Source organism: Dendropsophus ebraccatus, chromosome 1 (genome assembly GCF_027789765.1).
Source record: "Dendropsophus ebraccatus isolate aDenEbr1 chromosome 1, aDenEbr1.pat, whole genome shotgun sequence".
Classification (NCBI taxonomy): domain Eukaryota; kingdom Metazoa; phylum Chordata; class Amphibia; order Anura; family Hylidae; genus Dendropsophus; species Dendropsophus ebraccatus.
The window spans coordinates 24,531,372-24,549,229 of NC_091454.1; the positions used below are offsets into that span (position 1 = coordinate 24,531,372).

The window sequence follows — 17,858 nt, forward strand, 5'->3', positions numbered from 1 at the left end:
TGTTGACAGATGGTGACCCATTTGGCCTCTTCAGCATCAATGAAGTTGGGAACCAATGGGTGATTTCATCCAAAAAACCCTTGGACAGGGAGGAGACAGAGAGATATTTTTTGAGTTTGACAGCTTCTGATGGGAAATTCCAGGCGACTACTGATGTGGAGATCACTGTGCTGGACATCAATGACAATAGTCCTGACTGTCAGCAGGTAAGTGGTTGATATGGTGAATATGTAGTTAAATTTAACGAAAAAATAGAATATTACTATAGTTCTATGAATTAAGCCCTGGAGTATCGACTCACATTGCTGTTAAGTAGCTTCTCTTGAAGTTGATTTCTTTTGGATAAGATTCCAATTTATATTTTAATCCCAAAAATTACAGATGTATAAAGCTTGCAAAGCATGAACAAGACCTTTTCCATAATTCATAACTTTTTACATTGTCTTCAAACCAAGGAAAACGGACTATCCCTTCTGTAAATTACATAAATCAAAATTATTACTTAAAAATTTTTAAATTGGAAAAGGGGGCTTTCTGGAATTTTATGAATAGAATAGGGTATCAATTAGAGATGAGCGAACCGGGTTCGGGTTCGAGTCCATCCGAACCCAACTTTCGGCATTTGATTAGCGGGGGCTGCTGAACTTGGATAAAGCTCTAAGGTTGTCTGGAAAACATGGATACAGCCAATGACTATATCCATGATTTCCACATAGCCTTAGAGCTTTATCCAACTTCAGCAGCCACCGCTAATCAAATGCCGAAAGTTGGGTTCGGATCGACTCGAGCATGCTCCAGGTTCGCTCCTCTCCAGTATCAATATGAGACTGATGTTGGCACCTCAACTAATTCATTAGTCAAAGGGTCGGCAGTGCTCCAGTCAGTGCTGCAGTCTCTTCATTGCTTATCAGGCACAGCTCTTCAGATTTGGTAGCGGCTTTTCCCGGTACTGAGACCGTGGGTTAGAGCTGCAGTACCGGGCACAGCCACTACAGAATGTACAGAGCTGAACCTGGTAAACAAGCCCCATGAATCACTGGATCAATACCGATACTGAGAATGCCACTCACACCAATTCAAGGATTGACCATAAATATTAAGTCTGGGTAGACCTCAAACTATTTTATGCCCCAAAATTTTTATAGACATGAGAACATATAAGATGTTGCAAAAAAGAAAATATCTAAAAGACAACAATCTACCATGCTTCTGTCATGCTTTATTTTTCATTGAGTGATAAGAAGAAGCAGATCTCTGGTGCCTGAAATTTTCCTTTTGTTTTGGCTGCTTTCAAAAATTGCACATGAAAGGCTTTGTCACGTGAGCGGCTCTGATCACCCTGATAGTAGGCCGCAGCGTCTCCTTATGTGTCTTGTTTGAGTGGCTGATTCTCTCAGGAGAAGGAGGAGACACCTTGTCCCCACTCATCTAGAAATAACACCGGTATTATAGAACAGTCGCTCTTATTCAGCTCTGTTTAGGATTTCACATTCCTGAAATGGTTGAATTGCTTCCATGGAGAATTAAAAAAAAAAAAAAGATAATTCTCTTCTTATCAGATGCTTTACGCAGCAAGGGTAGCCGAGGATGCCCCTCCTGGTGTCTTTATCCTCAAGATATCAGCCAGAGACTCTGATATTGGTAATAATGCCATGATCACCTATGGACTTTACGGGCTTGGAGATGATCAATTCCGACTGGATCCATATACTGGTAAGTATAACTAATACTATTGCTATCTGTTGTGTAGGTATCTAATTTATCTGAGTTACTTATTGTCCAAGTTTTTCTATACAACTAAAGGTGCCCATACACCTTCAATAATTGTCAACTGAATGATGGCGGTGGCTTTGCTCTCTGAGAACAAAGGGGTCAGGCAGTAATTTTCCATCATACTCGAGCCCTATTTTGGAATCTTGGTAGAGCCCCATACATCTTATACTCTGGATAGTGATGGAATGGAAAGAAAAGAATTTGGTCCTCTACAGCCCCTTTATTGAAATAATCAGTGATAGTCTCACCAGTTAGCCTTCACAATGAGCAGATCCAATAATATGCCAAGAAAGGGGTTATCCAGTGCAACAAAAACATGGACGCTTTCTTCCACAGACAGCACTACTCTTATCTCCAGTTCGGGTGTGGTTTGCAATTAAGCTCCATTCACTTAAATAGAACTGATTTGCAGAACCCCATCCAAACTGGAGACAAGAGTGGTCCTGTCTCTGGAAAAAGTGGCCATGTTTTTAGACATTGTTTGACTACTATAAGTCATTGGTGTATTGTTATGTCCAACAGGCGAGCTTACAACATTGGCCCCATTGGACAGGGAGAAGAAAGCCTCCTACCACATGATTGCAAAGGCCACAGATGGTGGAGGACTGTCATGTCAAGCAGATGTCGCCATATATCTGGATGATGTTAATGATAATAGCCCTGTATTCTCCATGGATCACTACTCTGTCACTGTGTTCGATAACACTACTTTGAAGACTCCTGTTGCGGTGGTTTTGGCTAGAGACCCTGATGAAGGTAATGCAAAATCATAGTTTATGTGCAAGAAAGAACAGGCAAATATGGTGAAATTCAATCACAATTGCTTTGTTTAATGACATGAACTGGATTTATGACAACCTACATTGCCTACGTATGTGGTCCAAATGTGGGTGTCATAGAGGCATGAACGTTCTTTGACTGTTCTTCGGAAATTCTTCTTGGAGAACTGCAAAGACTAAATCTATTCTGCTCATTTTGCTCTATAGGTATCAATTCCGAAGTCCGATATTCCCTCAAAAACTCAGCCAGTGGGCTTTTCGCAGTAGATGAGAACACCGGAGTGGTTTACCTGGAGAAACCACTAGAAGACATGGAAGATACGGGAATTGAATTGACCATCTGTGCCACAGACCGTGGTTTGCCCCGTCCACTTTCAACATGTCTACCCATTTCAGTATCTGTAGTTTCTTTGAGTTATTACCGATCAGTGTTTGGAAACCCTGAAAAGATCATCTTGGTGCCAGAAGACCAGGCCATAGGTTCGGAGATACTGAACCTGTCGGAGTTGACTCAGGACTTGGAGGACAAAGCAAGGATCACTTATGAAATCTTGAGTGGGAATGAAAATGGGATATTCCTTTTGCATGATACAGGTAGGGTGGTCTGTATATTAAGTAGTATAGACTGAGAATGAATTGAATTTTTTTTAAAAATTAATGGGGCACATTGGCCACACTGGAGACCACACTGGAATTTATCTGTCGCTCTAGGCATAATCTCTGTATTGTAACCTAGCATAACTACATGGTTTATATTTCTGCCGCAACCTGGTTTCACATGACCCTAAGGGCAAAAAGTCTTAAGAAGAAAAACGCTTTGAATTCTTCTTGACGCTGGTCATATTATAAAACACTTCTTTGATCACAATGCATTGGATTAATTCCCACCCATGATCTGTGATGACATCATTTTGCTTCTTCCATTTGCTTCTAACTTTATCCAGATGTCGGTAAATCCCTGATAGACTTTAAGATCTTTTGACTTTTGTCACAGGCAAATTATACTTGAATAAGAAGTTGGATTACGAGTCTCAGCATCAGTTCTACCTGTCAGTTGAAGGCACAAGGGCGAGTTCTCCGCCCCTGAGCGACGTCACTCTTCTTGTGGTCAACATCACCGATGTAAACGACAACAAGCCTATCTTCAGCTTGGAGGAGTATGAGGCCGAAATCCGTGAGGATGCAGTAGTGGGCGATCTAATCGTGATGGTGAGGAAGGGGACTTTTCAACACTTGGGCCAGGCATGGTGTCATTCTTGGGTTCTCAATGTAGGGGAGGGTTTACAATATAAAGAGAGACCAGCAACCTCCAAGATAGATGTCCAAACAGCAGTTTATTTTGTGCACAGAGATTAGGAAGTTTTTGACCATCTTGTGGACTTTATCAAGTCAAGGATGGTCAAAATGTGGCCTACTGGATATACCATAGAGGGCTGTTGGACTCTGCTTTGGTTAAGTGGGGAAAGGTTGTCATGATCCTTGTCATATCATGAGTAGAGATGATCGAACACCGGGAAATGTCAGGTTCGATCTAACTCGAACCTTCATCATTTGATTCCCGATTCCTTCCCGTTCCATGGGAAAGGTGGAGACAGCCCGAGTACCGCCTGGAAAACAGGGATACAGCCTATTACCTAGGCTGTAACCCTGTTTTCCAGGCGGTACTTGGGATGTCTCCACCTTCCCCACGGAATGGGAAGGCATCGGGAATCAAATGACGAAGGTTTGAGAAGGTTCAAGTTCGATCGAACCTGACATTTCCCGATGTTCGATCATCTCTACTCATGAGTGTATATGTGCACTATTCACTATATTATGGAAACCTCCTATAGGTATCGGCTGCAGATTTGGATGGACCAAACAACAATAAGGTCACGTTCCAAATTGTAAGAGGCGACCCGCAAGGCCACTTTTCTATACACCCCGAGCGAGGAGATCTGAGAGTCTTAAGTCGACTGGACAGAGAGAAGGTGAGATCTTAACCTCAAAGTGGTTGAACTTGTTTCGATGACTTCAAAAGCCTTACATGTTGAGTATACAGCACAGAAACGCGCGGGGCATGTCAAGTTCCGTTCAAGGGGTTATTTTTAGAGTTTGATTCAAAATGTTATGTAAGTATTTAGCTTTGATGTATGTTCTGTTCTGCTTAACTTACTCTTAACATGCTATGCTGCCCGTACATGGGATGTTTTATCACACCGAAGCATTGTTCCGTGTCAGTATCACTGGCATTGCACATCACTTTTGCTAGATTTATTCCATTGTCCAAAGGTAAACGAGATCTTGGCACAAAGAAAGATAGTACATACAATATTATAATTTTTAAAGGATTATACCCTTTTTAAAGGGGTAGTCCAGCAAAGAAAAATTCTTTCAAATTAACTGGTGACAGAAAGTTATACAGATTTGTCATTTACTTAAATTTAGAATTCTCAAGTTCTTAATCTTTCAGTACTTATCAGCTGCAGTATGTCCTGCAGGAAGTGATGTATTATTTTAAGTCTAACACAGTGCTCTCTGCTGACATCTCTGTCCATGACAGGAACTTTCCAGAGCAGGAGAGGTTTTCTATGGGGATTTGCTACTGCTCTGGACAGTTCCTGTCACAGACAAAGGTGGCAGCAGAGAGCTCCTTGGTAAACTGGAAAGAATACGCCACTTTCTGCAGTACATACAGCAGCTGATAAGTACTGAAAGACTCTTTAAATAGAAGTAACTTACAAATAATTTTCTGTTACCAGTTAATTTTTAAAGGAAAAAAAAATTGCTGCAGTACCCCTTTAAGGCTCTCTTAGATGGCTAATAAATAACATGTGCCGATCACTGTGATCGGTGCTCATTTGTTAAGCCTCCACAAGGCTCAATCAATTGTGCTGGATTGTTCCAGTAACCCTTTAAATTCACCATGGTCAGCCGCACATAATCTGATTACAATAACTTAAATAGATGCATAAAAGATGGAGTCAGACGACAAGCAAGCATTTTCTCATTGGCTGATCAGTGGCCACAAGCATATTATGAGAAATAAGCATTACTAGGCCGGTTTAAAGGGGTCTTTAACATTTATCTCTAAGCTGGCATCTTAGTGTTGTGAGGGTAGGGGAAATTCTTAGAGGTGCCCCCCCAACATGGCCTGGAAAATGTAAAATAAGCGGGGGTGCATGTAGTGCATGCGTCGGTGTTCACTATAGTAGGTGTACATTCACATGGCTGGGTGCTCTCATACCACACCACAGACTACACATACAGGAGGACTTCTGCTTATTGTCAGACTATGTGCTCTAGTATAGTACTAAGCATTGATGCATACACTGTATGCAGTGCCGCTCACTTTACATTTGCCAGGCCCAGTTGGGAACCGTAATACTTGTCCTGCCCAATCCTCATCCCACCTGGTGGCAGGGATTACAGAAACCTTAGCACGTAGTTCACCACACTTAATGCATAATGCAGATGGGGGCCTCTAGTATATTAGTCTGTTCCTCTTTCTCACATACATTTCCATGTTCTTTATCCTTCCCAGAAATCCAAATACTCCCTTGTGGTCCGAGCCACAGACAATGGTGCCCCATCTCTCTTCACTGACGGACTCGTCCACGTACATTTACTGGATGTGAATGACAACCCTCCCATGTTCTTACAGTCCAACTACAGCCTTGTGCTTCAGGTATGGGTCACTGTTTAAGCAGTGTGAGCTACTTTCTCAATGCCTTCATATGTTTCTTAATGTGGTGTCGTCTCTTTTCTTCAGGATGGTTCACCATCCGGTACAAGCGTTATGACGCTTATTGCAACAGATAAAGATTCCCCCAAACACGGACCTCCCTTCACTTTCCGAATCCTTCAAGGAAATGAGGACAACGCGTTTTACATCAGCCAAGATGGTGTCCTCTCTACAACATCTATTCTCAGCAGAAGTGTGAAGGAGAAGTATCTGTTAAAAGTCCAGGTAAGAATGGTTTCATAGTGTTATAAAATATGATTGACAGTGAAGAATCTCCATTGACTCCACGAGTAGTAGATGAAGCCCAATATCTACTGGATAAGCCTGAATCTAAAACGTTGAGAGTCATCCAATGGAATCCCAGTGGAAATCAATTAGTTAAATGTAGTTTTGAGCGGACTTGCTGAACTGTTTGGGTTAGGCAAGGTTCTCCTAACCTTATCGCTCGGTATTTGACTCCTGATGCATGGAGAAGTTGGATGACCTAGGACTGCCAGGAAAACAGGTTTTCCAGGACTCCCTAAGGGGTTCTGCACTCTAGTTTGGGTGCAGAAAACATTGCAGAATCCAAACAGTTTGGCAAGTCCACTCAACAGTAGTATGTGAGTATACTGTATATATTGATTATATGGTACTACTTAGAAGTTGCATTATAGGACCCAATGAACACCCATAAATGTAAGAATTGTAGACCTTCGGTTCTAAAAATTTGCCTAAAGTTAGATCTTTTACATGAAAGGAGTTGGCAAAAAATAGTGTTAACCCCCACTTCTTTCCAATTATTCTTGTAGGTTACTGACAGCGGCACCCCACACCTCTCTTCATCCACGTTTATCAGTATTCAAGTCATTGACCAAAGCCGACACTCTCCTACAGTCTTGCCACTTGAAATTTTTATCACCAGTAGTGAGGCATCTTTCCATGGCAGTGTATTGGGCAAGCTTCATGCCACAGACCAGGATCCCCATGACACTCTAATGTACAGGTTGGCTGAGGAGGAAATGAAAAAAGGCCTCTTTTCTGTAGGGATGACAGATGGCAAAGTTATAGCACTTGAAAGTCTTCGCCAAGGACATTACTTCTTCAATGTCACGGTCAGTGATGGGACATTTTCCTCGACAGCTCCTGTACATATCTACGTATGGTGTTTTAGTGATGAGGCTCTCCAACAAGCGCTGGTTCTACGTTTCAAGAAGCTATCTCCGGAAGACTTCATAGGTGACCACTGGCGAAGTTTTCAAAGGTTCCTTGGGAATCTTCTAGCAGTAGACCGCCAACAGATTCAGATGGCCAGTCTACAGAAGGATGAGGAGTCTTCTTCTTTGGACTTGGTTTTGGTGACTGGAACAAGTTCCAACGGGAATCCTCAGATAATGTCGGAGAAAATCAGTGCAGCCAGGCGTGAGCTGGACCAAACTGTGGGGCTACACATTGATAACATATTTTACCTGCCCTGTCATGGAGCCCAGTGCAAAAGTCGTGCATGCCATGAAGTGATAAAGCTGGACCAGTCAGTGTTATCTTCTTACAGCACTGCCCGTCTGAGTGTTATTACTCCACAGTACAGTCTACAACAAGTCTGCTCATGCAACAGTAAGTCTATAATTATATGTTCCTGCTTACGCGAGGGGGAGGGGGCTTTTCCCGTTCCTGTGAAGTTATTTTAAGTTCTTCAAGAAGGACTGGGAAAGTGTCAAAGTCTTCTAGAATTCTGGATGTAGAATAACTGGTGTTCAATGACATCTAAAGTCGTAATTCTATTATTATTAGGTACAGCCTTGCGGTTCGATGGTCACAGTTTTTTGCATCATCGCCAGGAAGTTTCCAGAGGATGGAGAGTGAAGCTACGTCTTAAAACCCATCAACCCCAATCAGTTCTGATGAATGTTAATGGTTCTGCTTCTTCTCTGCTGGTGGTAAGAGAAAAATATGTTAGAATGTAAAAGCATCAGCCATGTACGTGGAAAAGCATAACTAATTCTCTGTTCATATTTGTCCTGAATTCTAATTTTTGGTTGACCATGGGAGCATGACGGTCAACAATGGCAAAAGGTGGACCATGGGGTCCACCAAGTTCCAAGTGGAACCTCTAACAAAGACTTGAACATTCACTAAATGCCCTCCACCCTACCAAAGCAATGGTTCAAAATAAGTGAGTCCCACATCCTCCGACAAGACATTATGTGACCTTCTTGACTTTGCTGATTGGCTAAGAGGGTTCTTAAAGTGGAGGAGAGCCATGATTAGAAAAACAGTGTGCAATTGCACACCTCTTTAAAGGCTGATATGGCCGCTCAGCTTCATTCGAGTAATTTTATCTGTATCAGGATAACTTGAGTGACAACCAATATGGCCAATATTGTAGATACTGCCACCAGCTGTTAGTGATGGTAACCCCTAACTGAGTAGCTATAGGTGCTTACCATTCAGCTTACCATCAATTGGAGTTTTTTCCTGTTTCTTGATCTTTGGTCCCTTTAGAGTTTTAGGACACTGTAGGATCCTCTGGTGCTGTGATGGCTCCTTAAGCCCCACCCCCGAGGAGCAACATCTTATTGCACAGCACTTATTTACATTTAAGGGGGGAGTTATGTACAACTACCAATCGTAAAGGGGTTGTCCAGGAAAGAATGATAATTGGGTATGCTGCTGGGGCTGTGGGGTGAATGACAGTGATGTATACTTACCTGTCCCATTGTGGCTCCGTATTCTGACTCAGGGGACCCTATTTTATTGTTGTCTATATGTCTTAATAGGACATATGGACAACAATTATAGTCATGAGACATCCTCTTTAATACCCAGCATCCAGGAAGGGGTTATAGCTACGAGTCATAATGTGGCTAGGGAGGATGTATGGATGAGTAGGCAGCTTTGCCCGTAGGCATCCTGACACGTCTCAGCTTGCCCCAGTACCTTTTTTTAACTAGAGTTCTTTAACATTATGAACGTGGAAAGTAAAAGTTTTATGATTTAACAGGAAATGACTGATACCGCAGACACAATATCTTATAGTGTGTAGTATAGTAAGGTGGAGGGCATTGAAGAACATCAATCATTATTACATCCACAACCGGTCCCTGATCTGCCGCCAAACCAATGAGTAGTAGACTCACAGTTCATGAATTACAGGCTGCGGCTGGCATTGTCTCTGGTAGCTACAAGAGGAAACAAGTTGAAGGTGTTTTTTGACATTTTGAAGCTTCTAAAAAAATTAGTTTTAAAATTTGTCTATGAATAATGTGAGCGATGTACGTGCTGGTTCTGTTTCTGCTTGCTCACTGCTTGGAGATTTGGCTTGTGGTAGGACAAGTGATTAAGTCAGTTCTCTGTATTTCTGAATTATGTCTGTGCCCTTGAAGGAGTCATTATTCCCTTGCACAATCCCTTCGGTTAATATGCCAATCACAGCGCCAGAAATGAAACAACAGGGTTAATACTGCCCCTAGTGGTTACTCTTAGTACTGTTCATAAGTGCTTAGCGGTAGTTGCAGTGAGTAGGTCTAGAGCAGGGGTAGGGAACCTTGGCTCTTCAGTTGTTGCAGACCTACAACTCCCATCATGCCTGGACAGCCAAAGCTTTAGCTTCAACCTTTGTGACTCCCTGTGACCGTGATAAAGGGGACCCAACCCTCCCCGATGAATGGAGCAAGGGGTTGGCATGCACACCCAGCCACTCCATTCATTCTCTACGGGGCCACTGAGATTACCAAGCCAACCATTGTACTCATGAGAATGAATGAAGAGCATGCCAACCCACCCTTCTATTCAGTGGAGAGAGTCGGATTCCCCTTCTCATGATCGCGGGAGGTGATGATCCCTGCTATGCCTGTGGATAGGAGATAAGTATATATGGATAGAGTACCCCTTTAATTGGCAGAAAAAATATATAATAATTTCATGATAGAAACCCACAGTTGAGTCATATCCTGCTTCAGACTTTGGCTCATTTCCCAGATTTTAATTATTTATTTATTTTTACTATTTTACAGCTTGATAATGGTTCTGTACGTTATAAGCATCTCTGCCCAGGAGCTACCCCCCAGAATCTGGATTTGGAGACACGGATAAATGATGGGGATTGGCATACCATTATACTGGAGGTATCAAGCTCTACCGTCAAATTGCACTTGGACAACGTGGACACGGAGCAGCCTCTACAGCCATGCACCAGGCAGATGTCTCATCTGATCATCGGTGGACTCCTACAAATGGATGACCTAGTCACTCAAGGATTTCAGGGTTGTATGGACGACATCAGCATTAATGGGCAAACAGTGGAGAGTCTGGGAGCCGCTCTTCATCTGAAAGGAATAACGCCGTGCTGTGAACATACCCAAGCCTGTAGCCGGGAGCCTTGTCCAAGTGGCAGGATGTGTGTAGAGATGGCCAGTGGAGGTCAGTACTTGACTAAACCGTAAGATCGGGTTCACATACTATATGTCTAGCAATCTAAAGCCAACTCAGATGGGAATTCTTATTGCATCTATGATCTGATATAGTTGCCCTCTGGTGCGGTTGCCCTTAAGCACTACATGCAACCACATCGCATAGTAACAATGCTGAATTGTCAGACATATGTGAACTTGGTCTAATAGGGTTAAGAAGCCTTATCTATTCAGTGCTTGATGTGGAACTATATATACTTACACTATCCATATTTCCCCAGGTTATTCGTGTCTCTGTCATTCTCCATTCTCGGGTCCTAAGTGTAATCTGGGCCCAGACCCTTGTTCCACGTCTTCCTGTGTGCAAGGTAGAATGTGCACATCCATGTCCAATGGTTTCACCTGTAGCTGCCCTCCTGGATTTAAGGGTGACAGGTGAGTACCTAGCATTATTTTACTCTATATAGTGAGATAGTCCATTTGACCAGTATGGGGTACAAGACCAGCTTCTTCCAGGCCATAGATTGGTTATGGTGGATCAACCCAAGGATCTTGGAAAGTCACATAATACATACTGTACTCATATTATTATTAATTGTTTTACGATGTTGTCTTTCTTGCAGTTGTCATATAGCAGTGAGAAGCTGTCCGGATGGTTCCTGTGGGCAGCCTGACCTCTGCACACCCAGCAGCACCTGCAACTGCAGCGACGTTAATGGCGGCCAGATATGTGCAGAAGTGGAAGAGCCTGAAAAAGATAGAAGGTTTCTTATTTCCGGAGCTCAGGAGATAGTTGAGATCCTAGGAGGGGTCCTTGCTGTCCTCTTCTTAGTGGGGCTTTTTGTCATCTTCAGAAAACGTATTTGCAGACGAGCTGGAAACCATAAACCTGCCCCGCAAGAAGACCCTGATATAAAGCAGTATATCTCCAGAGACATTGGGGTGGGCACCCAAGGGGCACCCATGGAACTTAACCTTCTCAGCAACGTAGCTCGGAATCAGTTGGATGCTGAAGGTCAATCGAGGAGAAACAATATCCCGGAGCTACTTACCTTCTGTAAGCCCCAAGGGACAAGGGGTCCTGCCATCTGCAGTGTGGCCCCCAACCTACCTCCAGCACCTCCATCCAGTTCTGACAACGAGTCCATTGCCAAGAACAACTGGGACTGTGAAGACAACAGTAAGTGTTTCTTATATCTTGTCGAGTAGCAAGTATATTAATGCATAGACAAAGCCCTACACGCCATTCTATTCCATGGGGCGGCTGGAGGGAGACAACACCTGACCCCACTTGGTGCGTCTGATTGGCCAAGAAAGTTCCGGCCACTTAACTACTAATCACATAAAGGGGGCTTTAAGTGGGTGTATGTGCACCCACCAGCCTATGTTCAGTATGATATCTTAGAGATGTTCTTTACTATTATAAGAGATAACTAGCTAATTGCAAGGGGTCAATTCATGTTTCTGCATCTCCCATAGAGACTGCTGGGGCAGTGGCGCACATGCCACTCCAATTTAATGGGAAACTAGGGTCTCAAAATTGTGGGGTTCCAACAGCTGTGGCTCCTGCGGGTTTGAGAATATGGACCCCAGTCACCCGTTAAAAGAAAGAGGTGGAGCGCACATGTCCTGTCCTTCTCTCTGGGGGAATATCCTGTGGATAGAGCATACCTTTTTCAGATGGGAAAAGGTCATATTTTATTACGTCTGATATGGAGAGAATTGGCAACTAGGCTTGATCGAACAGCGGAAAAAGCTAGGTTCAATCAAACTCGAACCGAGCCGGACTTTCTGCATTTAATTGCTGATGCCTTCCCGGTCCGTGCGGAAGGAGGAGACAGCCTGGGGACCACCTAGAATTCCGGGATACAGACTATTACCTAGGCTGAATTCCGGAATTCCAGGCGGTCCCCGGGATGTATCCTCCTTCCGCACGGACCGGGAAGGCATCAGGAATCAAATGCGGAAGGTCCGGCTAGGTTGGAGTTGGATCGAAACTAGCTTTTTCCGCTGTTTGATTAAGTCTATTGGCAACCTGTTAGAAAGGGCATGGTCAGGCACTCCCAATGACTCCAAAGACCCAAAAGTGGTCACCTAGTGACTATGTTTAGACCAAAAACGATTTTGACAACCTGGAAAACAATCTGAAAGTAGTCAATAAGTGCCAGCACCACACCGGCCCACAGGTCACATGTATTACTGTATTACAGAGCATGAGCTGATGAACCAGACCCATTCTATAGACAGGTGTGGCACTGTTTCTAGGGAAAAAAAGAAAGAAAAGAAAAGAAATAATGTTTTTCTTGTCCCATACAACACCTTTAGCCCTGTGAACCCTGAGTATCAGATGATCTGGCCTGAGGAGAATATATGGTGATTGACAGCAAATAATGAACCAATTGAGGGTTAATACGTCAGTTGTGAAAGATGCCTCCAATGCAAATTTTTCCTTTTGTAACCAGATAAAATTATACCCAGTCTACCTGTTTGGCAGTATAAAAAATTAGGGTCACAGAGTGAAATTTTATAAAAATTTTTTTGCAGTTATAGAGTAGATGCTAGATGTCAGTGAATTATAAATTATTAATTTTTTTAGTACATGTACATGGATCTCTGACACATAACAGTCATATGTGAATCTCCAGATATACATATGTGACTGACACATAACAGTCATATGTGAATCTCCAGATATACATATGTGACTGATCATAGGCTTTAAAGAGCCCCTTTAAAGAGATTTCATTCTACAAGTACTAGGACACAGCCCTGCAATGAGTAGATCTGAGACGCTACTGACCCCTGGTGGCTGATAAGAGAGACACAGCAGCTACTACTTGTTGTCACTCGCTTTAATCCGAGATCAGGAATTCCCTGCGGTGTATCTACATGTCTGTGAGTGACAGCCCTTACTCTCTCTAAGCTCCAGGAATGCTTGATTCTCTTACCTTTGTAAGTTAGCTCTGGGAGTGGAAGGCTATGACATTATCACACGTCCAACTTCTATCTCTAGAGACAGGTTGTCTTATGAATGCAATTTTTTTCCTCGAATAAGGCTTGTTTTTTCATAGTGTAATCCAGCCTCCCTAGGCAAACCTGTTTAGATACAGACACAGATATAGAAAGTATCTATGTTCTAATATAGACTATGTTCCTTTCTTCCAGTGTATGCAGGAGACTCATCATTTTGGCAACCCAGCTATAATCCGGTAGAAATACAGAGATATCCACACTCGAAACCTTCAACCGCGCCACCTATTCCACCTCTTCCTAGAGAACCTGAGCAAGAGCCCTTGTTTGGTGGCTTCCCGTTTCCTCTAGAAGCCAACAACAAGAGAGCCCCAATCCCTGCTTGTTACGGCAACCGCAACCTGGACGATTTTCTCCCACAACCATCCACCTGCCAGGACCAGTATACTGCGATCAGCTATTACCCCTCTAAACTCATGCAGCCCAAAGGGGTACCATACCCATCCGAGGATGGTGTCCGGCGTCTCAGTGTACGATTGAGTGTGGCACAGCCCTCCTATGCAGACTGTGGTGCCCCGCCAATGACTAATGCAAATTACCAGGCACAGGATCTGGGAGAAAGTGACTATGGCAGCTGTGAAGAAGTCATGTTTTAAAGTTGTGTAGCTTTTGTTACTATGAGATGGTGTTAGAGAAGGTCATGAGATGACCTACAGAAAGGAAAGAGGCTAAGACATAAGATTATGGCAGAGATACCGGCTGATATAGGTATGCTGCAACAATGTATTGGGAACCGCCATGGGGTTCGCACCTATGCCACCGAGAGAACTTGTGTTTTAGCACAGTAAATCTGTGGGGAACTTGACTTACCTACAGATTGTGAAAGGAGGAATCATAGATGAGGCGTAATATCTTATCAGGAGATGGTAAAGAGCTTGTATTTTCCTATAACATGCTGAGCATGACACATTTACGTCCAGGTGACCTTAAAAAGCTGCATGGCACACAGTATTATTACCTCTGGTAGGGAATGTGGTTGTGAGCCTTTTGTAGATGACCTTACCCTAGAGTCTTTTTGGAGCACACACACACAAAGCAATTTAATTTACATTTTATTAAACTATATAGATCCATGTTGGTCCAACAGACAGTGAATCCCATGACACGCAATGTTTGCAGAACCAGTCACCCATTTAAGGGGATAGGAGTGTCCCTTATCGTTTTCAGCTATTTCTTATTCTCTCAGGAGGATTGACCAGAGCCAGGCTGTTTTCTAGTAGCACACTCAGGGACTTCCTTTCCTTTACTCAACTGGCCAATCACACCACAGCACATACTGCTCTCTGCCTATGCCATGACGTTGTGCCAGTAAACGTGTGCTGGCTGGTCTGAACAGGTAAACACTGTACTCGTGGAGGATTTAAAGTACTTTACTATATATGGCATGTGGTGGGAGAAGAGGTTACTGATGCACTGGGTTTGCTAGGTGTTATGTGAGCAGAAATAAAAAAAAATGCAGGGGTCACACAAAGAACTGCTGCTACTGCTGCTAAAAAGATGAAGGAAGGAAAAGAGGGGAAATTACACTGCAGCACTGTGGACATAAAGGGGTGGGTACACTGGTATTTAGGCAAGCTGCCCTGAGCTTTATGGGTGGTAAGAAGTGAGAGGGAAGCCTTGATTTACCTTTTAGTATAGATCATTTTAGCAGGCAGGCTGGCTCAGCTTGCAGGTATACAGTTTAGGATTTCTATGGCCCTCTCTCATCCTCTTCTGCTTTTATGCTAAGCCACACCCCTGTCGTGTACATTCTGTCCCATTGTGTCTCTTAGTAGAGACAGATTTCCCCTAACAACAAACAGGGGACAGAAGATTGCAGGGAAGGGAGACACCTAGTGGCCAATACTTCACAATTCTTTTTCCAGAGTAAGGAGTCATTTCTGGTTAATTAAGTGGTTTACAAATATTTTAGGGATCACATAAAACAACAGCGACCATTTAAGGGACATAAGTCACCACCAGAGGTGCCTGGCAATGTTTTTTTTTCTCTTTTGAGAACAAGTGCACATTCAGCTGAGATGATGGGGGTGTCGGGGAGATATTTGCCTGACAGCTATCTAAGATGCATGGCCACCTTGAGACAAATATATATATACTGCCATCAAAGGGCCATATCAATGTACTGACACCTAGTAATATAACAAATTTTATCTACTGTGTATGCTGCCACTGGGGGTCCAGAGGGCATTGGGGTCATCTATTCCCTCCATAAATGATATTGTTGTATTGTATCTTGTTGTGTATATAGCTGTATTTTTAAAAACAATAAAATATAATTTTTTTATAAATACTTCTGCTGGTGCAGTTACATTTCTATTGGGATCCAGTGGTACAACGCACTTTATTTCTGAAACTCCAGCTGTACTGTGCAGTAGTGCGATATGCATTGCTACGTGGTGCTCTTAGTGGGTTATTTAGCACAGTGTTAGGCCACATGCACATAAATATAGTAAGATGATTTAATATGAAACCTATATCATATGGGAACCTAAAATCATAATGCCGTTTTATCAACATACCTCCTTAAAGGAGTATTGCCATCTTGAAAAGTTATCCCCTATCTACAGGGTGTGGTGTGGTCCATGGCAGTCAATGGCAGGATATGCCAGGAGTGGGGATGTCCAGCCTTGGGTATACAAGCACTAGGCTTTGTAAAGGTAGAACCAGGTTTGTGTGGGTGCAGGTGCCGGTGTGGCAGAGAGGAATGAGCAAGTTCCAATGGAGTACTTCAGCTTATGCTCTTTGCTCCATTGCAGACTAATCTCTTTTTCTGGAGGTAAGAAGAGAAAGGGGGAAAGGTTTAAATAAGGTTCAAAACCTCAAAAACAAAAGGACGCAATGAGAGGTTAGTTGGGGGAAAGATAGGAGATAGATAGATAGATAGATAGATAGATAGATAGATAGATAGATAGATAGATAACCTGAATGGGTAAGGACCAAAGTGAAGTAATAGCCCAGGCCAATTAGTTACAGTGATGTCACTGTGTCATAACAAGCCCTGCTGTGATTATCACCGATATCTTTATATTGCAATAATTTCCCCGGTTGCCGTGTGACTCTTCATGAACAAGAAAACAAATTTAAAAAATTGCTACAAAAAATGGACGACACCCATAATTCCCATCTGACATCACCATCAGTATTGTTACTATGGCTTACATAGTCAGTTTCTGCTAGTTAGGTGGTGGAAGAAGCTGTTGTGGATCATCTCAATGACATTCTTTGGGATCACGGGAGTATTGCAGAACATGGTATTGCAACAATTTTATATAAATATATATATATATAAATATATATATAACCTTTCAGTCACAATAAAAGATGGAAATGATAAAGAACTGAGAGTGCTTAGTTATTCAGCCTTTTTAATGTTTAAGGCCATGTTCCCACTCTGTAAGCAGGGCCGTCTTAACAGTATTATGGGCCCCTGGGCAGAGGTGCGAATTGGCCCCCCCCCCCAACCGCCACCATCAAATCCCCCACATCTTTGCATATAGTGCCCCCCATAGTAGCCAATCCCCCCATAGTAGCCAATCCCCCCCATATAGTGCCCCCCATAGTAGCAAATCCCCCCATATAGTGCCCCCCATAGTAGCCAGTGCCCCCCATAGTAGCCAGTGCCCCCACAATAGCCAGTGCCCCCACAGTAGCCAGTGCCCCCCACAGTAGCCAGTGCCCCCATAGTAGCCAGTCCCCCCCCATAGTAGCCAGTGCCCCCCATAGTAGCCAGTGCCCCCCATAGTAGCCAGTGCCCCTCATAGTAGCCAGTGCCCCCATAGTAGCCAGTGCCCCCCATAGTAGCCAGTGCCCCCATAGTAGCCAGTGCCCCCCATAGTAGCCAGTGCCCCCCATAGTAGCCAGTGCCCCCATAGTAGCCAGTCCCCCCCATAGTAGCCAGTGCCCCCCATAGTAGCCAGTGCCCCCCATAGTAGCCAGTGCCCCCCAAAACAACAAACCAGTTACTCACCCGTCCGGCGGCCCCAGCAGCTGATGTCTCCCGGCAGCGCGCCACTCCCGACATCCTCCGGTACAGGCAGCGGGGTACAGAGAGACTGCCTGTGCCGGAAGTGACCTGCTGCATGACATATCCAGGACACAGGCAGCGTCTCTGTACCCCGCTGCCTGTGCCCGGAGGATGACGGGAGTGCGCTGCCGGGAGAGGAG

General features: G+C 43.7%; 1 protein-coding gene across 2 annotated transcripts in view; it reads left to right on the plus strand.

Annotated features, from left to right (window-relative positions):
* The window catches only part of FAT2 (FAT atypical cadherin 2), a 74,639-nt gene extending 58,655 nt beyond the window's left edge, over positions 1–15,984 (plus strand). For both annotated transcript variants that reach the window (XM_069969106.1, XM_069969107.1), the window contains exons 11-24: positions 10–206; positions 1,560–1,713; positions 2,296–2,529; positions 2,760–3,146; positions 3,547–3,761; positions 4,385–4,522; positions 6,076–6,219; positions 6,304–6,501; positions 7,068–7,869; positions 8,047–8,192; positions 10,269–10,674; positions 10,946–11,099; positions 11,288–11,844; positions 13,830–15,984. In XM_069969106.1, the coding sequence (XP_069825207.1) occupies positions 10–206; positions 1,560–1,713; positions 2,296–2,529; positions 2,760–3,146; positions 3,547–3,761; positions 4,385–4,522; positions 6,076–6,219; positions 6,304–6,501; positions 7,068–7,869; positions 8,047–8,192; positions 10,269–10,674; positions 10,946–11,099; positions 11,288–11,844; positions 13,830–14,290 (4,193 nt within the window). In that variant the 3' untranslated portion in view covers positions 14,291–15,984. The remainder of the gene's footprint in view (positions 1–9; positions 207–1,559; positions 1,714–2,295; positions 2,530–2,759; positions 3,147–3,546; positions 3,762–4,384; positions 4,523–6,075; positions 6,220–6,303; positions 6,502–7,067; positions 7,870–8,046; positions 8,193–10,268; positions 10,675–10,945; positions 11,100–11,287; positions 11,845–13,829) is intronic.
* Positions 15,985–17,858: the final 1,874 nt, after the last annotated feature.